The sequence below is a fragment of the Meleagris gallopavo genome, chromosome 1 (genome assembly GCF_000146605.3).
Source record: "Meleagris gallopavo isolate NT-WF06-2002-E0010 breed Aviagen turkey brand Nicholas breeding stock chromosome 1, Turkey_5.1, whole genome shotgun sequence".
Taxonomy (NCBI): Eukaryota; Metazoa; Chordata; class Aves; order Galliformes; family Phasianidae; genus Meleagris; species Meleagris gallopavo.
In genome coordinates this window covers 172,136,707-172,161,003 of record NC_015011.2, presented here as the reverse complement: position 1 = coordinate 172,161,003, position 24,297 = coordinate 172,136,707, and the positions used below count along the sequence as shown (strand labels likewise).

Below are 24,297 nucleotides of genomic sequence, written 5' to 3'. Positions count from 1 at the left end.
CTCTAGAAAACCAACTGGAAAACTAGGACCAACACCAGCTAGATGCTGCAAGTGGCCTAGATAAAATCCATTTGTACTTAATGAAGAAGAGGCAGAGAAGAGATGAAGATGTGAATCTAACAAAGCCCAAGGAGTGCTTTTAATCAGGAAGCATTTTTCTGGCCTTCAGAACATTTATCAAGCTAGAAGGTGCTTGTGTTCATAGGCACCTCAGATAAGCGTTCTGGAAATGTTTGTATAAAATGCTACTCTTCAAGTGCTGTCATGCTTCTGACTTTGTTACAAGTCTTAATTACTCAGCTGCACTGAAGATACTTGACCAAAGGGTAAGTGTCGAGGAGATGCTGCACCTCCCCTGACTAGCAGGATGGAAAACCTACATAGGAACAGTAATTACAGGTTGCAAACATAACCTGTCTGATTTTGACAGTTCGGCAGTCTGTGTAAGTGACTGGGCATCTCCCTCTGCTGGCAGCTCCCAAACATTTCCAGCCTCCTTCCTACTGCCTGTGCTGCCTTCCTGGACTAGAACTGGGGCTGTCAGAGGGTAAAATGCCCTGGAGGAGGAATCCCCTGTGATCCCACAGATCACACAGCCTCCCGGAGTGTAGGTCAGCCCCAGGGTCATAATGAACTCAGAGGTGGAGCTTTTCTAAGGACGGAATAAAATAAGAACCACTCGCAAAGCTATGGTGTTATTTTGCACAGAGGATGGGAAGAGAATCCCAGTGCTCATATAAGGAGTCTAGAAATGAGCTTTTTGCAGTGGGAAATGAGCTGGGGAATCCTGCTGCTCCTGCCACACCTTCCCAACCTTGTGCAGGTGACAGCTCTCTCCAGCCTGGGTAAAAGGTAGGACAAAAGGTAATTCCTTTAAGTTGTCCCAGAGAAGTTCAGGTAAGATATTAGGAAAATTTTCTCCTCAGAATGAGCGGTGAGGTATTGGAACAGGCTGCCCACAGATGTGTTGGAGTCACCATCTCTTGGATGTGTTCAAGAACTGTGTAGATGTGGCACTGAGGGACGTGGTTTAGTGGGTATGGTGGTGATGGGTTGATGGTTGGCAGAAATGATCTGAGTGTTCTTTTCCAACCTTAATGATTCTATTCTATTCTGTAATTCTGTGGTTTTACCCTCAGGCAGCTCCAGCTCCAGCCTTGTATGTAGGAGTAGGACCAAGCCTGCTGGGTCATCCCCTCAGCCCCAGAACTTGGAGCATTGTGGGAGAGAGGGTTCAATTCTCAGTTCAGTGGAGAACTCTGACCCTCTGCTTTGTGCATCAGATGTCTCATCTGTGGAGAAGGGACAACAGCCGACCTTGTTTTGTTAGGTTTATCAGCAGTATCGTGTGGATGGCAATTATTACCTGCTCTCCCTAGTGATCCCTGCACATGTGCCTGAGAATCGAGCTCCTCTCAGCTGCTCCATGGGCACACTAGGGGTATCACAGAGGAGAGGAGCTTCACTTCCCTCTGTCTCATGTCCTGCCTCCAGAGAGTGACACAGTCCTTGCAAGCTTCTCATGATCTGGTGCCTACCCAGCCCTCCCTCCCAGCTCAAGCATTGGAGGTGTAGGAGTTTGGGACCAGTGATCTGACAGACAGTGTGCTCCTCTGCCCGCTGCATACCCAATGCCCAAGAGTATTTATGATCCAGAACTAAATACACCAAGACTCACACCTTGGGATATAAATCTTTTGAGAAGAATGAGTACAGGAAAGGGTTTTTATGGGCCAGAAAGAGTCTAGTTGACATTTGCATAGTCATGTTCCAAAGGTCCTGGGAAAAGGTTCAAAATAACTCTGTACACTGGTCTTCTGGTGCCTGAGGCACTATAGTGGCTACTATTGTTTCAACAAAGCAAGGTGATAATATAGCAGCAGTATTATTTAGTGCATCAATGCCACCACTTCTTGCTGCCATGCTGGGCTTGGAGGCAGATAACACATCAAAGAGACTGCCCCTGAGTTGCTGAGATAATGAAAATATTGCATAACTGGCTATACTGCCTTAACAAACAACATGCCCATTCATGTCTTCCATTAAAGAAAAGGCTGCTTGTTGGGTTTCTTGCTTTTTTTTTTCCCCTAATGCTTGCGTGTGAACAAGATGCCAGTCCCTTCCCAAGAACAAAGCAACACCATGGTCACAGGCATGGAGACTCTTGGGAAAAGTTACAGGGCATTCTCAATGCTCTCAGAATTATGCAGATGGATTCCTAGGGACGGCTGGAAAGAATAAGAACCAGAAAGCTGTGTGGGACTCAACTCATCTGCTTTTCAGAATATGGAAGAACTGGGCTAGAGCCTCAAGCAATTTTGTTATATCTTAGATGTGAATTCAATTTCTCATTTGTTTGGAACCAAATCTGCATGATGAATGGACGCACTCAAGCCATTTCTTTTGGTGTCTAATAGGACCAACTTGCTTCTAATGGTGCACCTTCCCTAGTTTGCAGGCTGAACACTGTTGCCAGCTCTTCCCAGCAGCACTATAGGAAGTCACAGTCTAGTACGTCTGTACTAGAGCTGAACTCCTTACGCAGTCAGTGGGGGAACATCACCATTCAGTCTCTGCTTGTTTTTTGTGTGAATCTGTAAGATACTTTATTTCTGGAGTCCATGAAGTTCTTAGGTTCATCACAGAATCTACTGATTTTTAGTACCTACAAGCTTAAGGCAATACTGGAGAACAAGAATTCTGGATTGCAATTTGCAGCTTGGGTGCATATCTCTACTTGGGAAGGACTTGATATGGCCTAGTTTTGCGCTAAAGCTAGCAAGTGCTGGGATTCTCCTTTTCATAAAGGCAAGAGAAAACAAAGAATCCTTACTTTAACAAAGCTCATTCGAATCGTACACATCTTCGTCAGCTCATATACCACTTCAAAACCATGATTGACTGACTGGGCAAGCAGTTGGGCAAAGAGCTGGTTGTTGAAGATCTTGAGGCTGCAGCCACTGGGGATCTTGCAGACAGTGGCTGGGTGGAAACCATGCTGATAGTTACAATTGCGGCTCTGCACGAAAATACTGCTGTCACTGACACACTCAGCATACACTTCCCCACCAACATAATAAAGATGAACACCTAGAAAAAGAAAACAAGACAGGTATTATTTCTCCATTGTTTACAACACATTTTATATCAGTAACTTGGTTTGGTTCTGTGAATTCTTTAACTTGGTGTTATTTCTTTAATAATTAATTTAATTCTTTAATTGGTGTGGGCATATAAGCCCACATCACTCCAGGAACTTAGTGCCATTTAAAAGACAGAAAACTTTGTCTACATCCCTATATCTGTACAAGGGACCCATATGGCAGCATTAAGAGGAAATTATCAAAAACAATATTTCAAGATATGAGTACAGGAGTAACATTCTTTATCTCCCAGTTAAGACTGGTTTATTTCTCTAATTCAGTAGCATGGTACTTTATGACACACACATGCACACACACACATACACAGAAATGTCAAACATATGCCAGCCATATTAAAGTGTGGATCAAATCTGTTAAAGAACTGACAAATCTGTTACACATTACACATCCAAATCTATTTTCACCTTTGAGCACACGCACGCTGACCAAGACCCACTTCATTGCATGTTACTCTCTACAACAAGGTCTTGCCACATGCTGTTCAAACACACATGGTGTGTACTTCAAGTCATACAGAACCAATTGTTCACTTTTGCATGACCCTGACTTACTCACCAAATCCTTCTTGTTCAATGCAAACTTTAGCAGGAAAACAATTGATCTGGTGAACTTCTCAGTGTCCAAGTGACTTACTAACATTAACTTTCAAACTTTTACCACATCTTGGAAAAAGGAAGATGGAAGCACTTCCATCCATTCAAGGACTCTTATCCACCCAGGATGTCTGTTTGCATGAAAATATATATAAACTGGTGTAAGCATTTTTCTCTTATCTGGTAGATGAGAGGCACTGTGACCAGTTGATTCACTCCGTCCACTGCAGACGGCGGGATCGCAGCCAACTCAAAATGATGGAAGTCTGTGTTGGTGCAGTAAAGGCTCGCTCTTCCCCTGCTCTTACTATTTCTTCCCACACCTGCCTACAAGCTGCAGCAGTGTCTGGGGACCAGGCAGTCACCCAGGTCAGGGAACCGAACCCAGTGAAAACTAATAAACTTAAAAACAAACAGAACAAAACAACAACAAAGATCTATTTGCAATGAGATCTTCTTCAGTGCCAGCGTGGCAATAGGGAACTAGACTGCAAGAAGCCACACCCTGAAAGGGACCGAGTCACCCTGTGAAGATACCTAGCCGTTCAACCTTCCCATGGCTAGATTAGGGAAGATTAACCTCTCCCATGGGCAAGAGAGGTGGAAGAACCCTGTTCTTTCTTCTCATAAAAACCACCACTAAATAAAAATAAAATTCTCCTTTCTACTCCCAGAGATGGCATTCACACCTTTACATACAAATGCACATGTTCACAGAGTCTAAGTGTAATGTCTGCAAAGCCAGTGATAACTACGCTTTATTAATTCAGTTGTAATTTGTTTTATTCCTGTTGTCTTTTGTACAAAAATGACTGGTTATATATTCCCAGTCTCTGTTCCTGATTCTGTGGTCATGACAGCAAGGGACAGCAGCACATCCTTAAAACAAAACCAGCCTCTGAACAGGAGTGGGAAAGACTTGGGGAAAAGCAGGTTGAGTGGGAAAAGGATCTGGGAAAAATATGCTCTCCCAGACACTTCCAGTGTGACTCAGAGAAGAACCTTAGTCTGTCTTCAAGCCATCACTTGAATTCTACCTCTATGTACCCATGAGATCTCAAATTAAATGTGAGGGGGTGTGGCTCACAGCACAAGCTGGTATTTCACTGAGAACACAGGTGAGACCACAGCTCCATTAGACCAAACAGTCAGCAGCTTCAGTCCAGATGCACGTGGAGATGCACTTTGTGACTGCTGTGATTTGACCAATGTTTCCATTCCACTCTGTGGAAGGGGGATGAAAAGGAAGGACACTGATACTAAAATCACAAAGGTCTTGGCTAACACTGATGGAGTCCAGGTAAATTCCTGAAATAGACTGAGAAGGAAGATGGGGAATAAAGGGAAGAATAAGGACGCGTGTTCGCCTCCTTCTGAATCTTCAGGTGTGATGACTGATTTAGGGTGACTGCACTTCTGGGTGCTAAAGTGCAAAGCTTTAAGGGCTCAATTTTCACACTGAATACCCAACTTCCAAAAAAACAAAACAAAACAAAACAAAACAAAAAAACAAGAAAAAAAACCCCAATGCTTTCAAAGGCATTACCAAAACTGCATACTACAATAACACCAAAGTCACTTCTGAAAGTGGCTCTAATTTTCTTTTCCTTGTGAACTCTTAAAAAAGCAATAAATACAGCAGTAATGAAATGTTAGTGAATATTTCCATTCTTCTGCTATTCACTCACTGGAGACAAGCACCCTGAAGACAACCAGCTGAATGCATATTTGTAAAAGACCAAATCCAAGGCCTATATGTTTTAGCAGGATTTCATTGCCCTCTGCAAAAACTGGAGACTCAGCAGCTTCCAAGCATCCACTTCTTTTTGACTCTCTGATCAGTAGTCTCCTTTTTGTCCTTGAAGTCTCACTGCTGAAACAGGTCCAATTGCTAGTAGATGTTGCATTGTGTTCTGGATTGTTTTCAGCTTTGATGTGGTATTTCCAGGAAACCGTTTCACGCTGATACACTAGATGACAATTCAATCTCATATCCTTATCCTACTGAGCTAATCTTGTTTACTCACTCCTTTTTCTCCCTTGTTAACATGTGACAATTGTATCAATTTCAGCAGCTTTCATCTGTCCAGTGTGCCTTTGAACTACACGCTTTTGGAGTTGCTCTGTGCTCTTCTGCAGGCCCATACTGGTGCCACTTCTATTCCACTTAAACATGTTTTCTTAGGATTTGCATAAACAGAGAAGAGCATTAACATCGAGGATCTCAGATATACTAAGCTCCTCTCTAAGCAACCTGCTCCCTTCCTTTGGGCAGATTCCTAGTGTAAGACTTAAAAGAACTTTTAATCAATGAAGACGCATCTTCAGATTTGAAAGGACAAAGACTATTAGCATTTACCTCATATTCTTCCTGTTCTGTCTCTTTGTATTTTGGGGCAGAAATTCACAGGATGTAAGATCCTCAAATAACAGCTTCGACTGGGATTTTTTGTTGTTCTTTTAGGGCCAGGCTCAGCTTTGATCTATACACCTTTGGCAGCTTATGCTGATAGAGAAGCTTTGCCTCGTTTTCTGAGTAAGTAAAATCTAGATGTACAACTCATTTCCACTGCTCACATCAATTTACTGGTGTAGCATCACACCACCTTCACACAGGACATTTGTAATACAGGTACTTTTTTCCTTCTGGAGAAAAGTGTGAGAGCTGAGTACAACATCTCTCAGCCTTCAGATTCACTGTTTGTAAAAACTATGTCACATTGTCTCAGACCTTCCTCATACTCAGTCATTTAACACTAAGCTATCAAGAGTCAATTAAAATCTTGCTCTAGGCCCGGGAAATGAAGTGAGGTTGACAAGATAATAGGAGTGAAACAACTAAGAGTTAATTAGCCCAGTAGGGAATCCATTCCCAGGATGCTACTGGTGAGAGGCTGGGCTGGCAAGATAATGAGTCTAGACTGGATATACTAGAAGAGGCAAAGCTTCAGCTGCACAGAGAAGTGGCCAGTGCAGGGCTTCTGTCTCATTGCCACAAACACCAACAAACTGTGGGAGAATATTAAGCCCTACCCTACCCTACTCGCTCCTGGGATGGAGCGAGTGTGGCCATGTGTATTCAGGTGTGGCCTCATCCTACTTGTCACCAGTAGCAGATGATCTTGTGTGCACAGGATATACATACACCAGAAGTGAAGCATACAAGGAGAACTGTTGGAGGCAGAACCCAAGACTTCGTGTTACCAGTGAAAAGTTGACATGGCAGGGAATCAGATTGGACTGATTTCCTTACATTGCTAGGGGAAAAAATCTATAAAGGCAACTCTTGTAGAGTTCTTCAACTAAATAACTCAACTACTAAGTGTTTCATCCATCTCCCTTTGTTATTTGGTGGTAGAAGAACCAGCCCTGAGGCACCAGCAATTATCCTTTTAGTGGCATTTCAATGGCAATATTCCCAGTTGCCAGAAGCTCTAATAAATAAAATGAAAATACATACTGCTAAATTAGAACTTGCAACTATAAACAACATTTTTCTCTTTGCTGGCCAAGTAAATAGCTTTTGTAAGTAGATACTCTGCTGATTGTTATTCAGTCAGAAAAGAATCAACTCCTTCTGCTTCAGAAATAATCTCAGCTTTGGTTTTAAGACAAGCATATCAGACAAATCAGCTAGAATTGTTAATGCAGTGTACGGTTCTCTCGAGCTCTGAATATTCCCAAGGAGAAGGAATTTGCTCTTACCTTTTCCTATGTGTCTCCTGGTGTTTTCAATAGTAGAATTGCGGTTTACATTTGAGAGCAGTCCCAGGCAGAACCTGTTTTTGTTATTTGAGGGATCTGTAAATCCATCTATAAGGATACTTCGAGAGGAAGCCTGGAAAGTCTCTCCTACCCTGTTGTTGAGTTCATAGTAGGCAACTGAGCACCAGTGTTGTGGTTCCTCATAGCAAACAGGCCGAAAATCTGTAGGAAACAAAATTAATTAGCTGTTGGGGTCTTAGTAGTATTTTTTCAGACAATTGTTCTCTGTCTCTTTTCCTCCCTTCTGTCCCTCCCACGCCCCCAGCTCTTCATCTAAACAGTCGTTTATGTCAGACAATCTCAACAGCAGCTTCTGCTTCTTAATGTTATGACCAAAACCCCAAATGTGCAAAAGCTGGTACACCAGTTTAGTTAACTATGAGCCTTTGAGAAGTTCCACTTGTTCTCAAAAAAGTGGTAATCCTAATGCATTAAATTAAGCACGTGCTAACATTCCTTGCTGAACTGAGGCCCAATCTCTACACTGAAAGTAGCTGGGGATACATCCACTCTGCACACCAGCAGGAGCTAGGGATGACAGGTGGGCTCAAAGTAAGTCAAAACCTAGCCAAGCCTTAAGTTTAGTACCAAATGCTGGAGTTCAGAAGTAATCAATCAATTCCTCCCCTCCACCTTTCTTTCTTTGCACGCTTTGAGGCTTTCCACTTCCATGCGGGTCTGTAAGTAGAAATCTCATCAAAGTAATTTCTTTCGGATCTGCTTCTATCCAGGTTTTCCAACACAGAGACAGCAAAGGACTCAAAAACATGAAAGAATCTCTGAGTCCTCACTTGTCCTACAGGAATTATTGGGAAACTTCATTCTGCTTGCCTACCACAGGCATATGAGACCTCCAGCCCCAGAGCATCTTTGCCCATAACCTCTAGTAAACTTCTAACCAAGATTCACCATGGCTGTGATCAGGGAAGGTAAATTATGCTAAGGAGATTAAACTCTCAACAATTTATTTAAAAATATTGGTGTCTGATAGCTAGTAATTACCTAGCCATTCTGTGCACTCATCTGTTATTAACGCTACCTCAACTTCCTTCTCCTCTAGTTCTCATACAGACATGTTCCTCACTGTCTCAGAAAGTTGTACTTCACTAGAATGTCTGTTTATATTCCAGCCAGTCGGTAATGTAACATTAATACGATGAAGGTAATAAGAAAGTTTCCAAACATAAGACTTTAAAGTACATGAAACTTAGAACTGATGGTGATAAAGAAATCAGTTCTGATTTAGATAGTGTTCTTCTGTGTTGTATTACTCCCCATCCTTGATTTTATATCTTTATCTTTACAAAGTAGATAACAGTGTTTGCTTTCGTTAACAACTTTCTAACTGTAGTAGTTCATGGTTTCAAGAAGAATCTAATCTCTTTAACTTCACATGTAAGTCACTGAATTCTTTGATCATCCTATTCTCCTAGCTAATGGATGGATTTAATACACAGCCTAACCCTCAAAGCCGTTTGAAACCTACTATAACAGATCACTGAACATTGTTGTTTGAATAATACTTCACTGCTTAACAATTTTTCTTTGAAAAATAGTATAAATAGTTATTTACTTTCAGTTTCTCCATCGGCAGATTTAACTCCATTGGGCAGAGACAGTACTAGTTGGCTTTCAGCTATTGCATCCATTGACCGCCCATTGTGGTTTCCTGGAGTTTCTCTTGCATGGTAGGGTGGGGGTGGAGTTTCCACTATTAGAGAGAAGGAAAGAAAGAAAAAAGATAGAACATCTAAATCAATACCTTGGTAAATTCTGCCCCGCCTTTCCTAATGAATACATACCACTTCTTCAGCTTTGTTTAGCTACAGAAGGGTTTGAAATAAAGCACAAATCTGAATCTGATCTCTTCTCAGCCTCCAGAGTAAGATCATCACATGTTCAGGAAGAATGGTAAGGAAGGGCTGTCACGTTGGATTCTGTACACTTGATGGAAGGAGGGACAGTCAGAGGATGGCTTCAGGCTCAGACTACCATCCTGCCAAGTTTTCTGATAATAAGAGCTGTTACAGTAAGAAAGCAAAGCTGTTTGATCCTTCAGTTCCAGGCTTCTCTCCTAAATGTTACAATCCTTGCAGAGGATGATTTAACAGCAGAAAATAACTTTAATTTCCCCTCAAGGAGAAAGTTCTCTTTCTTCACAGACTATAAAGAAAGCCTATGGAAAGTCTTTTATTTTAAAGTGAGACTTGGCAAAACTCCCTCCAGATTTGTCCTTTTAACTTCTTCTTAACACTAGCTATATGACATCCTATTATATAGCAATGAATGAAGAAATACCAACCCACAATGTGCCTAGCTCCTGGTTTGTTTCCTTCATGGCATAGTAAGATAGAAAATGGAAGGTGGTTCTCTGCAGCGAGGAGTCTCAAGAAGAACAGGAGGCTTTAGAAAGCCAAAGAAAAAGTGATTTTGGTTTTTCATTAGAATATGTCAGTGTTAAACATTCAGTGTTAAACACTGAAGGTATGTAGTGACCAGAAACTCATGTGTAAGTTACAGTGATAACTGAACCTGTAAAGCTATGGGTCTCTTTAAGGAGTTTATCCCAGTTTCAGGCTGAAGTTTCCACTTGTGTATGGGCTGTTGGCTGACCCTCAACACAAATTCACCCAGAGTGGATAAAGGTAGCCTGTCTCATAAGATAACCACTGAACCTTCCAAGTACATATTGCACAGGAATGTTATTAATTTTTCTATTTAAGTAGTATTCATGATATAGGAATCTCATACACTACTCCTAACATATACAGGGCATTACCCTCCCACAAAAATGCAGCATGTTAAAATAATAAAACAAAATAAAGAAACAATGGAAGATGATAACATTAAGTTACAGAAAGGAAATAATGAGGTTATACAAGTATTTTTGCTGTCTACACCTCAGCTAGTTACTATAAGCATTCCATATGCTCGCTTTATACACAATGCATCTCAGCAATTTTAGGCATATACCTAAGATGAAATTAATCTTGTTCTAGGAGTGCCTGTTTTTCTCTACTGACTACAGAGCAGAGAGCAAATAAACAATTGCATCAGATATAGACATTTGCATTGCTGACATCTGTTTGGTCTTATCAATCCCACTCAAGGTTCTTGATACAATCCTAGTTTGCTTTAGATAGTTGTTCAACCCTGATTGTTACACAGGCAAATTATGTTTATCAGCATTCCCTGTACTGTGATATAATGAAGTTCCAGCTGAGCCACTTACATTTTAAGTAGCTTTGCAAGGTCCCAAGTTCAGTTAAATTACACGAGTCAGAATCATTATATACTTTGCAATGGTCCTGATTTACCTGTCAGGACCAGCTCCACTAAATCAAGCTTGGTTACAGAGAGGTGAAAGAAAGAAATGGGAGAAGACAAACAAGTCCTACTGCTTGTGAATTTGGATGTTGCTAAGTATGAGTTAATCTGAACTACAGATCTAGAGAAGAAATGAACAACAATTAATTAAATGTACAAGGAAGGGAAAACGTGTTGAAAGTATCTGGCTTAAAAGGAAGTTCAAATACTACAAATACCTTGTAAAACTAAACATCTTTCTTGTACTTAAAATCACAATAGCATATCATTAAATGTATGAATTCAAATACTTTGTAGTTGATATACTAAAACATTAATCTACAAGATTCTGACCTGAATTCTTCCTTTTGAAAAAGGTGAGTTCACTGAAGCTATTTCAGAATGACAACAAAGTGCAGAAGTGAAACTGAATCATGCTTTGATATTAAAGCTAGCTCTCAGCTGTGTTGTATGATACCTTTTTGGTACATTTAAATTTTCAGTAATTAGAGCAGTACCAGGTAAGGAGTTCAAAACAGAAATGATCTGAATGACTTAACCCTTTTGAGTTTAGAACTGTGGAAGAGATGAAACATGTTCCAAATTCATGGGAATTTGCCTATTGGCTTAACCAAATTTTGGACCAAATTTTTAAACAACTTAACTTCCTGAAGTTTATAGTCAATGGGATCATCGTGTATTAAAAAATATTTCTGTGTACCAATTTCCCCGTTTTATTCCGTCTCTCCTCCTCACCACCTTTGTTACAGGTGCCTAACTTAGGTGGGCAGCCCTGGGCAAAAGGTGTCTTGACACACCTAATCCTCTCATGAACTTTTCCATTATAGTAATCATGAAAGTTCATTCATGCATTCTAGGAATGGAATGATTACAGCTCTTAGCTCCTTGATTTGCCATCAGAAGGACTGGGCGACATACTAAGAGACAGTCCCAAGAAATGCCATTCTAAATCCATCCTGTCCAACATTTCAATTTATAGCTACAGCCTGGGGGGAGCACAAAAATTGGCTCCTGATCCCAGGCCCTAGCAAGAACTTTGACTGCCTCAGTCAGAATTTCTGAAAGCTCATTCTTACCTGTGAGCTGATACGGACTTCCTGGTCCAGAAGAGCTTCCTGGTGAGTTGGGATAGCTGATGCTGTTAGGTGACTGGGAGAACATGTGGCTGGGTGATGGTGGAAAAGGGGTGCATGGAGGATGCTGGAAAGAATCAGGATAGGTGGCATTGTGAGGCATCAGTGGCTCACTGTGCAGAGAAGTATTTCGAAACTTGGCGAGAAGGCTGAGGTGAGGGTTAAACTCGCTGTGTCTTGGAACAAGTACAGGAGGTAGAACTGAAAATAAAAACAAGAACAGAAAAAATCTGTTCAGAATTACACTCTCGAAAGTGTATCTCTTTGTCAGTAAAAAAGAGATATATTCCTTGCTACCTATATCATTCTGTATATACAAGCCACTGAATAGCAACAAATCTGTCCAAAAACAAGAATCAAAACCTGATATTTGACCATTTTCCAAGATTTGCAACCAGTTTCCACATTTGTATGTGCAAAATAAGGTGTCATTCCTAATGTAAGCAAGTTTCCATAAAATTCACATGTACAGCATGTGCACAAAGTCTCCTTACAGAAATGCAAATGGCATACTTCTCAAAATTATCTCTCTCTTCCTTCCTGAAATAATGACTATATCGGGGTTTGCTAAATACTATCATCAGATTTTTCCAAAATCAAAGCCAAGTTTAATAACAATTAACATTGCTCAGCAATACAATGCATTATTTTACCACCAGATTGGCAAACAGAAGCACAGACCAGAAGCTAAACATTCTATTTAAAAGGTTTTCAGGTACTTGCAAATGCTGCCAGCCAGACAGTGGGATCTTTAAAAGGAAATATAAATGGCAATTGAAATATTGCAGCAATATTAATCTAGTTCTTGCAATATAGTTAGAAAAGATCTAGCATTAAGAGACAAATGTAAATGGTTGATAGTTAACACAAGAAAAATGCAAGGAAACTGAAATTCAAATTCATCCATGCAGAAACTGGTCTAATAGAAGAAATAATCTCTCCTCATCCAGCCTCTTCATTTACCTCTTATACTGTCAGTGCTGTAACAGTATTACTGCACCAAGAAACCCAAAGTTGACCCAAGTGGTTTTGAATTTTGAATTCTGACTTACCAAGAACAAGAGCAGAAGTGGAGTCAAAGAACATCAGCAGACAGGACTATCTAAGTTACCTATAAAGCTGTTGCCCTGAGACTGGAACACAAAGAGACTTGCTAAATGTTTCTGCATACGGGAGTTCAACTTTAGGCTTTGACTGGGTCCCTCTGTAGTTGATGAAGGGGAATAGCACCTACAAGGCGCAATTCATGTACCCCAAGAGTTCCCTTAGTCACTAGCTCACTTAGCACCTAATTGTCTTTGCTAAGCCCTTAAACACAAGCATGGGAAATGAGTCCCCAAGATTCATTCGGGGGATTGCTAAACCACAAAGTAAGATAAGGAGGCAATCTGCTTTATTGTGACAAGGATGAATTGTCCCAACAGCTGGAACAATCCAGTGGGCTTGAATTGATTGACCTGGTGTCTAGAGTTCCTTGGCCTAAAACCTAGCAGCAAGTAATCCTTCAGTCTCTCCTTACTAGCTTACAGAAACAAATAGTGATGTGCACTTTTAGCTATAAATGCTGACACAAATATATTGTTTGAACATGTTTTAACAGATTGTTTAGGCCCAAAAGCTCTGTCAAGTTAAGGCTAATTCTTTTTAGGTAGGTTAGCTAGCACCTTTTAATTACAGTGAGCTCTCATTTATACAGTGTAATGAAAGAGTGGAATAATTGCTACAAAGCAAATAATACAGAAATAATGCAAAACGTGTGCATGAGAAGGAACGTGTTGCTTAGAGATCAGTGTACCACACCACTGGCTGAGCTGGGGCAGAGGAAACAGAAAGGCCCATGGTAGTACCACCGACACGTGTCCAGCTCCTTGTGGCACCATGCTGCTGCAGGGCTAAGCCATGCTCCTGCTCCACCACTGGCACACACCATTTGGGAATCTGCCAGTCACCAGTGAACTGCCACTATCTGCGTGATGATGTTTTTGTGCCACCCTGTAACGCATTTTGGTGCAGAAAGCTATTTCGGCTTCTTTACTTCTCCCTAGTGTTTTGGAGGACTCATTCAGAAAATACAGGCATTGACATCTCAGCCTGTTACCTCTTCATAGACACTGGAGAGAAAAAGACTCCTTCAGCACTCAGTTATTTTGCTCTATACAGGAACAAGACCCCACCACCACTGCAGATGTGGTTTTGGTCAGCTAAATCCCTCCCAGCTCATGGTCCTGAAAGCAGCTCCAGGCTGTGAGCTGCTGTTTCTGGAGTTTCCCCTTTTCCCTTTGCTGCTCCATGGAACTGGAGTGATGCTTGCCAGGTTCATTGCTGTCTGGCCAGCTCTGACCAGTAGCTGTGGATAACTCTGGAGATCTCTTTGCACCCAGCAGTGGTGCTGAGTAATGCTGTGCAGGGGCGGGGGGGCAGGCACCTCACTGCAGGCCCCACTACTAGGAAAGCAATTTAGTCCAGCCCTGTGAGAACTCAGCACGACTCCTTTTCTAAATGAAAGCTGAGGACTGAGATGTGTCAACAGCACTTGCCAGGGAAAGCCTTTGACTTGCCCTGAGTGAGTCAGCAAGAGGAATTTTCTAGCCTTGCAAGGCCTTGAACTCATTCCCAGTTCTGACCAGGCTATTCTTTTAATTTCTACTCTGCTGCACAGTTTTTGCCACCTCAGTCAATCTTTCCACTGGCTGCCTAGAGGGCTAAAGCCTCTGTGGTGGTGACGAATACAGAGATTTTTTTTGTTTGTGGCTGAAAAAATTCCCTAAGGGCTCTGTTCTTTTTCTTTTGGTAGCAGATGCCATTCTCCATGGCTCAACAATCTTGAAGGAACTGTGACCAGAGGCATGAAACTGACTGACTGAGTGCACCAGGTCTTCACAATTGACCTGCATTGTCACCACTCTGTGGAATCTTTTTCTTTTATCTTCCTTTCTCATCAAGAGCCAGAGAGGGATCCTTTCTGTGTAACCCTAAGTGCTGATGATCTTTGTTCAACTGAAGCCAAATACAGTCAGTCGTGTACCAAATCCTGCCATTGCCTTTCCTGCTCTGTTCTCTCCTGTTCTCTTCAGATGTAATTCTTGCCAGAAACCTCATTATCCCCATGGTCACTGAGCCTGTCACTTGAGATGCTAGCAAGTAAACTACCTGCTTCATCCTTTAATTCCAGGTGCAACATCTGCACTGCTGTTTGTGACACATCAGCTCATCTTCGCAGAGTCTCCTGTCTTTGGAAGCCTACTCTCTGGTAAGATCCACCTGTTCTCCATGCCCATTCACAAATGTCAAATACGTGGCCAATAGTAAGATAATCAGGTGGTCTTCCAGTTGGGAAGATACCAGATCACAGTCCTACACAGGCTTGCAAAAAGCAATTATTCAAAGTTTAATGTTCACTTAGGCTTCTGCTCCCTACAGCAACACTACACATTATAACATACGTATGTAAATGGAGTCATATAAAGTAATGAGATAAATGTTTAGGCAGTTTTTTCCAGAACCGCGGATTCCCCTGAAAATCAAACATTTAGACTTCTGACAAGCTCTTCAAGGGGGAAGCAGAGCTTATCCATCCTATCTATCTCCTTTATGCTAGGTGGCCTAACTCCTAGCTGCGCTGTGAAGTTGCACAAATAGAGGAAATAATGGTGGTTTGTTGTTTTACTGCTGTTTTTTTCTTTTGCTATTTTTTTCTCTTTTTTTTGGTTTATTTTTCTAAATGGAACTAGTTGCTCAGCAGACCTGCAAAGAGGAGCTCCACTAGGGACACTTGCAGTAGCAAGGAATGCTAGACACAATCCAGGCTGTGCTGGTTAGCACAAACTATGATGTGTCTCCGGAAGAACAAAGACACAGGCTGCTCTCTGGTAACAGAGGCCTAGGAATCTGCCAGGTCACTAGAGAAAGGGCAAGTCCCTTCCATCTTTGATACAACTCACTCACGCTGAATAAAAGTTAATGGATATGGCCACAGAGTGGTTGATTCTGTGAGACAGATTAGAATTATGAAAGTTAGCCCCAAAAGGATGGACGCTTGTATGAAAACAATACTGGCTTCTGGAGAGTAAAGAAATGCACTGCTGAATCACTTAACAGGTGGATTCTATAACTCATGAGGATGAGGTTCAGAAAATCCTACATAACCCTAAGACTTCTGACAGCCTAGATATAGAAGATTTCCTGTAGCTAAAAGAACACTTTTATTTGAACAGACTGGCACCTGGATCAATTGCTCCCAACCTATTTTGTGATGACCTCACTGCTACCATTTCCCCATCAAGCTCATTTCTTCTCTTCCTTCATCCTTATCTCTTCACAGCACCTGCTCAGAGCTGCATTACTGCCACTTTCAGTGTTGCGAGTTATTTCTCCTGCTGCTGCCCCAGCACATTCGAGTAGGTTGTGCTCCTTGCTGCTCCTCATCTTTTGCAGGGAGGTAACTCTCTTGGGAGGCTCAGAATCTCATCTGTCCCTGAGAAAAGCGTGAGTGGAGTGGAATACAAGAACAGCTCCCCGATCCTGTAGCAAACTGGAACAGCATAGTATGCATCTTTGCAGCTGTGCTCTTTGCCCTCCAAAACAAGGTGGTCATGTCCAAGTTGCCCAAAAGTGCCTTATGTGGATTGAGCCCTGCACCCTGGGAATTGCTAATATGTGATAGTCTGCACAAAACACCACTGGGCTATGGAGCAAACAAGTATATCAGCAATTCTCAGGCTGTAGCCTAGCCATGTTCCATTTTCTAGTACAGACATAGCCAGCCTGCATTTAGCCAGTCAGGCTATATGATAGGGCCATATTCATAGCTGAAGTCAGAGCTTCATGACTGGAGGAAGTTCTGGAAGCCATTTCCAGCTGCTGGTTAATGCAGTACTAGCGTTTGTAGAACAGATCAGAAGACCAGAGTTTAAAACAGCCCTGTGCAGAGCTGTCAGCAACTGCAGTGAGGAGACTCCATTAACTACACTACAAGTACAACAAAAGAAATGAGAAAGCACCAGAGACTACAGCCTTAACAGAGAAAGATACACAAAATGGGATATTTTATGAGCATCTTTTCTTAGATTCTTGGAGTTTATTTTAGAAAGTCAGAAGATCAACTCTTTCCACTAAAAACAGTTGAAAACATGCACCACTCCCTGCAGCTGCAAAATTTTTAGTTCTGACAATGTTTACAGCAGTTCAGATGCAACTTCAAAATGACAGCTCTGCTGCTGTGGAAGGACTATCAGGAACGGGAACAGCCCTATTTAACAATGTTAACAAATGTCTTTCCCTTATTTCATCTGTGTGAAAAGAAACATCCCACAGTTCACTTATCTGATGCTAATGTCACCTCATAGTAAAGTTCATGCCAGACAAAGAGTAATCACAGAATAATAAGTATACACTTACCAACCATATCCATTAGTAAATTAAATTACCATGATTTTTGGCAGCAAAAAGAGAGAGGTTAGACATTAGAAATCACTTTGAACTGTAAAGATAGCAAAGCAATAGATTCACTTGCCTGGGGAGGTTGTGGAGCCTCTATCACAAGGGATTTTTAGCTAATTAGGAAAACATCTGTCAGGAATGTACCTGGCAATTTGTACTGTTTTGAGAGTAGGAGGAGAGAGGAACAAGATGACCGCTTGAGATCACTGCCAGTCCTATAGAAGTCAACACTGAACACTACAATTCTTCAATAGCTGTTTCATTGATAAAAAGCCCAACTAAATGACCCTTCAGTAAGGTCATAAGTTTTCAATGCTGACCAAGTCTAGTCTAAAGAGAATCATCAAGTGAAAAATTCAAAGTTTTATGAGAAGTTGGGGAATTGATTTCATATAAACCACCACTGAGGTAACTTAATCCCACTGAATGCAGACCATCAAGCATTTTAACAAGAATCAGCTAACCGGGTTTCACATCCATAGCAACAGAAACCATCTTATTGCAATTCCAATCTTTACAGAGAGAGCTAGGGATACATTTTTCCTGTGAATCAATGAGTTATTTTTGGTTTTCAGACCGTGGCATAAATCCAGCCAAGGTGATAAGGCTAAGCCTAGCCTTCAAGCTCACAGACATACCCATGACAGCAGCCCACAGGGGTAGGAATAGGGGGTGGCCAGCAGCCATGTCCACAGAGAGGAGCCTTGCTTTCAGCACCCTGGACAAGATTCTTGGGGGTGCAATGGAGCAAGGGCCCCAGCCAGGATCCTGCTCTTCACAGCTGGTATCTGTGATGCTAGACAGGGAAAAAGCCGGGGTCCTTCACCATCAAACAGAGCCTACTTTTTCATGTCTCAAAGAACTCATTAGAATGCATCAGGTACAGACCTGCCAGCACAAGAGCTAATAGAGATGCGAATCATTTGGAGATGATATAATTACCTGGAGTTTCCACCCGCCGGTAATGGTAGGGGTTAATGCACACTTCTTTCTGTTTTGAGCCAAATGGGAACTCACAACATTCCAGTGGCTTCAATTCATGGTGAGACTGTAAATCAGGCCAGCGCCACACTCTGCAGTATATGACATGGGGGAGCCCCTTGCGGTGAGAAACCTGTAGCCGCCCATCCAAGGAACGTGGGATTGTGACACATTTACTAGGCTGACCTGGGCAGCTTAGAGCCCTTTCCAGTTCTTCCATGGCACCTTTTTCTTCTTTAATTTCTTCACCAAGGAATCAACAGCTTTTTCTGCCCACTTTTCCTCTTCATCTCCTTGTTTCCAGCCCAGCAGCCTTTTCACTGCAGGGCTGGTGAAGGAGAACAAGGAACTGATAGGGGTGCTGGAGTGCATAAGAAGCAGAGATTACACACCAGTGTCAGCAGAAGCACAAATCACTCTCCTGCCTTGTAAGGCCTGGACAGAGTTTTCGCAATATTGAGATGGATGTTTCCTTCAGAAGGAGATTCTTCCAGACATAAGTTTCTGTACCCTTAGGTGCTGGTTACAAGTAGTCCAACAGGCTGGGTCTCAGAACTTTCCAAACATCAAGAAGCTGCTGAAGCCTGGAATAACAACACAATGCATAGTTAAACTTCACACGCTCCTTTCATTGTTGCTTCAGTAAAATATGTTGAAAGATAAATGATTCAAAATGTGTATTCAGTTTTCAATGCTTTTCTGTTTGTTTCTTCTGCTGTTAATTTTGGGTCCAAGTCTCTCCTCCTTACTACCCTCCACACTCATTTTAGACTTGAGCCTCAGCAAGCATTAAGTATCCAGTCACTTTCATTTGCACTTGGACTTAAGTGCACTAGGCAAATTACTGCAGGGTTGGGATTACATTTAACACAAAAGAAAATGTACCTTTTTTTTTAATGCTTGTAGCTCTAGCTTCAGCTCAAGCATCTTCTAAAAAAATTAATTTGTAATAACAAATTGCATGGGAGTCATGAGTAGAATATTTTTCTGAATTCAACTTTCCCTCTGCCCCTCCAATCTCATTTTACTTGTTGAGAGTTGTACAATATTAACTGCAAAATTCTTTTTCAATTCAACAATTCCCATTTAGTGCCTTTGAAAGATCTATCACTATTCTCTAAGCTTATTTACATTGTCTCACATGCAAGAGAAAATCTTGTTTGCCCAGCCAGTTCGTTTGGCTGCCTCCAACAACTCAAAGTTTTTTGGATGAAAATCACAGGCTTTTGGACACAGTTTGTGCTGGATGGATCCTGGGTTATTTCTGCTAGGAGTTGCTACATCTGACAGAGTCCAACAGAAAGAGTTTAATTCTTGAGGGTTTTTCTTTGTTTTTATTTTACTTTCTTCCTTCCTTCCTTCCTTCCTTCATTTCTTTCTTTCTTTCTTTCTTTCTTTCTTTCTTTCTTTCTTTCTTTCTTTCTTTCTTTCTTTCTTTCTTTCTTTCTTTCTTTCTTTCTTTTTCTTTTTTTCCTTAATGTAGCTGGAGCCAGTCTCATTTTAGATGAAAATGATATATTTCCACTGACTAGAACTCTGAGGGAAAGCGGCCTTGTATGTCAAGCTATTTACTGCTTTAAATACACTTCATGGACCCCCTGCACATATCAAGTCCAAAGGGCTGTACAAAGCACTTAAAGTAGGAGATGAGTGCAGCTAAAATGGATGCCTCCACAGAAGCAGCGCCACAACTGCCTTTGTGGGAGGACTTGGGTCCTTCCCAGCTCTCCTGCAGCCACTGAATAGACAGATATTGCTGGTGCTGGGCGCAGCAGGGCTTCACAAATAGTGTTATTCTGCAGTTTTTTTAAATGCACAGCTATTAAAAAGTTCAAAGGGCACATGGGGACACGGAGTGCAAACACAGGCAGAACATGTTGAGACAGGATGCCAATCTCAAAGCCTGGTTCTTTGGCAGTCTGACACCCTCAGCACTGCACAACTCCACAGCACACTCCAGAGTTCAAGAAGCGCTTGGACAATGCTCTCAGACATATGGTTTAATTTTTAGGTAGTCCTATGTGGAGCCAGGAGTTGGACTCAAAGACTTCGTGGATCCTTTCCAACTTGGGATGTTCTGAGATTCTGTACTGCAGGATATGCACGGCCTGGGGCACCAGGGCTGCACAGGCAACTTGCTATGTTTGCTGTGGAGTAATGACTGCCTACCACAAAGGTGACTCTCAGGCATGTGACAAGCCCAAGTAGCAGCTGCTATTCCATTTGGAGATTCATGCTCTATGCATCAGGGGACATAAGCTAGCATGAAAACATGGACAGAGGGACTACAAAACTAGCGGGAAAAGCAGGCCCACCTTGCTTCATGCAGCCACCACACCACAGGATGTGGCTTATGCAATTTCTATACTATTGTTCTATGTGTATGTCTAGCTGTCCTCAACTGTCAAGAGACACACACAGCAACAATCACCATGCTTGCACCATTGAACAATCAATAATCGATTCCATGAGACCTCCCAAACAGCCCAGCAAAGAGAAACTTCAGATTCTGGATTTCTTTTCCCCTCTGTATTTATAAACATACAATGACCTGGAGTATTTAACTGGAGAGTTGCTTATGCCTCTCAATCAAAACTGAAGTCTGTTCCAAACATTTAGAGGGTACAAGTGAAAAATAAAAAAGTTCAGAATGATTTACTACAGGGAAATACCATTGATCTGTTAGTACTAGGGCTGCTCTGAAAGTAATGCTTCCTATTTTATGATGTTGGCCCAGGACATCAGAGGTAAATGTTGGTAGTATGGCAGTAGAGGTTGAACCTTCCCATCAATATCCCATTACATTTTTGTTGACGTGTGACAGATGGCAACTTAGGGACAGTCTGAGAAAATTATGTCTGATATGGGAGTGTGTATGAAGCAAAGGCGTGACACAGAATTCCTCGATGTGGAAAAAATGGCACCCACTGACACTAGCTGAAGGTTTATAGAGCCCAAACAGAGGATGTGAGCACAGTGAGGCAGTGCGTTTCAGCAGCGGTGACAATTGACCTCTGCTAGTGCTGATTTTTACAAGCGTGGCATGCTGGCTCTTTTTCATGGCTGGTGAAAATACATAACTAATGGTGATGATTGTTGAAAAATAGCGTTTTGTCATTGAGAATTTGCTCTATCAAATAGCGTTATTGTGCTCTTTGAATCTATTGTAATTTCCAGGGAAATAAATACAAAGGCATTACTTTTGGAGCAACCTATGTAAAACATAATGTGGTTGAAATTTAGGCAGTCTTAATACCTTAGAGGGAGGAGGCTCGGCCCACAGAGCCCAGCACCTTCTATGTAGGCTGTACAATTGCAGCGTCTGTCCCCTGCTGTCCCATCACAACCTGCTGGCTTCCACATGCCTCTGTGCTGCTGTCATTACTTGGCTGCACCGAACCGCATCCTCACGCGAGAAAATAAAACAATGCTGGGATGGCTGTGGATCGGCCCTGGAAGCAGCAGCAAGCAAAGACAGCCTGGGATGAAAGCCCACAGCACCAGCAGTGGTGTGGAAGCCTCTGCTCCAGGCTGACAGGGAAAATGGCTTCCAGCTCTTATCTGAGGGGGTCTCCGGGGCGTTAGTGTGTGTCAACAGCTGCCTCTGATAAGTTAATGCGACACTGCAATCATCAGATATGAAAACATACACGTCCACGTAAAAGTATTGTCCCAAGATTTTCTTTTCCATTTTGACCAAGGTTTTAAATAAACACATTAATCTCTTTCAGTCAAATTAAATAACTCAACAGTGACATCAGTATGAGTCTAAGCACTATTGTTGCTAGTGGGAGAGTCGCCAAGGGTATGTGTATAAAAGCAAAAGCAGTGCTTTGCAGACCATGTGATGTAGTCTCAGATAAGTATATTGCACAATTTCCTATCGTTCTCCCCCTAGTTTCTTCTGAAATCTTTTTTCTCCCCAAATCGAACTGACATTCAAAACATAAGTGGCAATTAAATATACTGAAATTTTCAAATAACATCATTATCAGAACAACCTCGTTTAATATTATTTCATTACATAATACTGTATATTATTCAGCAGACTAAGCCATGTGCTGCTAGGCTTAGATACTCCATTATGAAATACCTAGGCAGCCACTCTGCTCCAGGGCTGTAAAGATAGAGATGTTAATCCACAATTTAATTTTAATGATCTCTTAGGAGAGTGGTTGTTTAAACTGTATGCCTCTTGTACCAGGCAACTTGCCCATCAGACTGGAAACTTCCAATGCTGAAATGTTTTAAAACTGTTTGACATATTTGCTGGGCTGATGACCAATCTTGTTTCTTGATGCTCCGGACTTGAGAACAGGGCAAAGCCTTACAGTTTTGACCTATATCCCCAGCATTCACATAAAGCCCTGGGCCATACCATGATGGTTGCTTGTATTCCTTTGGTCACTATACAAGGCACGATTGTGAGGATGAGTTACACATCCTTTAGGGAACCTCATTAACACGCTATCTTCTTCTGGGGCAACATGGAAAGCTTTGTCTATCTGTCTCATAAGTGACAGTGAAGACCAAACATGGTCAATCTTCCATTCTTTCTTTATTCTATTATCAAGCTTAGCCTAAGTTATGAAACGTGCTTTATGGAAGAGACAGAAGACATACATCATGTGAACATGGACCCACCCTTCTGTTTCTGTGGTCCAAAGGAACAGGAAAAGATGGGATTGGAAACATCTCAGACTAGTTCATGTGTTCTGTTCTCCCTGCACAGGTGCCTACCTTTACCATGTTTATGCTAGTAGATTAAACAGTGCTGGGGAACATTTCTAAGCATGAGAAATTGATTATGAATAGTGTAAATTGTTAGCACAGTAACGGAAATGGCTTTGATCTGTGCCAATACCAATCCCTCTAATGTTTCTTGTGCATGATTAAGGAGTTAGAAGGGTCCAGCAATCACTCCAAGTATGAAGTCTGCAGAGAGAGACCTGGTTTAGGAGGGTGACACAGCTACTGCACAGAAGCAAGCATCTCCATCCTAGTTGGGCTCAAGGCCAAGTACAGTATTAGGCATATTTGACTTACTAGTTTGGAGGCAGCCCTGGGGTAGAATTCACTTGACCACATAAACATGTCTAAATTGTTGACACTCATATCTGACCTAGTCACCCTGAAATACCTAAATAAGTAGCAGAAAAACATGTGTGTACACGGCATGATGCATTCCACTCACTGTCACCTAGAAAAAAATCTGCAAAATCAGGCACTGAAAACAATGGATGTTGAGTGAGATGAGTCTCACTGCAGATTTGAGAACAGAAGGGACTGGAATACTTCCTCCTACTCCTAAGCCTGTTTTTCACCTGCAAGCGTAGAACTTGCTTTTGGGCCCTCAGGTCAACGGGAAAAACGTGTTCCTCTACAGTAACTTCCACTGTACTGCTGAAAAGACTGATATATCATAGTCACAGAAAAGCAGAAGAAACACTGTCATCATGTGCTTGCTGTTAGCTGACCTGAACGAAGGCCTGCTGAAGTCAGTAGGAAGGGATCCAGAACTCATGGAAATTGAACATGTCCTCCTCTGTATCTCGCACGGCAATATGCTGACACTGTGGAAAGATTTGGAGAAATTTAGGTTTGGCTTAATCTATAAAGGACTTGCTGTGTTGGGGAAGCTTTGCATCATCCCCCAGCAAAACATTTGTGCAGGCCATTGTGTTGCTGAAGTTTCCCGCTAATCCAATTTCAGTGGAATTGTATCAGTCCTCATTAAATTCCACTCTAAGCTGCCTGCAGAAGCTTAAAAGAAAAACTGCTGAAATGCTGGTGAAAACAGGCTTAAAACACTACCACATAAAAGCACGGTGCTAATCATCCTCACAAGACTAGCTGTGCATGGGTATGTATGCAGATGTGTGTATGCATCTGGTC

At 41.9% G+C, this 24,297-nt stretch overlaps 1 protein-coding gene across 1 annotated transcript in view; it reads right to left on the bottom strand.

Annotated features, from left to right (window-relative positions):
- Positions 1–24,059, bottom strand: part of SMAD9 (SMAD family member 9) — a 31,142-nt gene extending 7,083 nt beyond the window's left edge. Inside the window, 7 exon segments of the mRNA XM_003203374.4 lie at positions 2,834–3,090; positions 7,463–7,684; positions 9,096–9,233; positions 11,926–12,183; positions 18,364–18,633; positions 18,636–18,986; positions 23,880–24,059. Coding sequence (XP_003203422.2) covers positions 2,834–3,090; positions 7,463–7,684; positions 9,096–9,233; positions 11,926–12,183; positions 18,364–18,633; positions 18,636–18,774 — 1,284 coding nt within the window. The 5' untranslated portion in view covers positions 18,775–18,986; positions 23,880–24,059.
- Between the last annotated feature and the right edge of the window lie 238 nt (positions 24,060–24,297).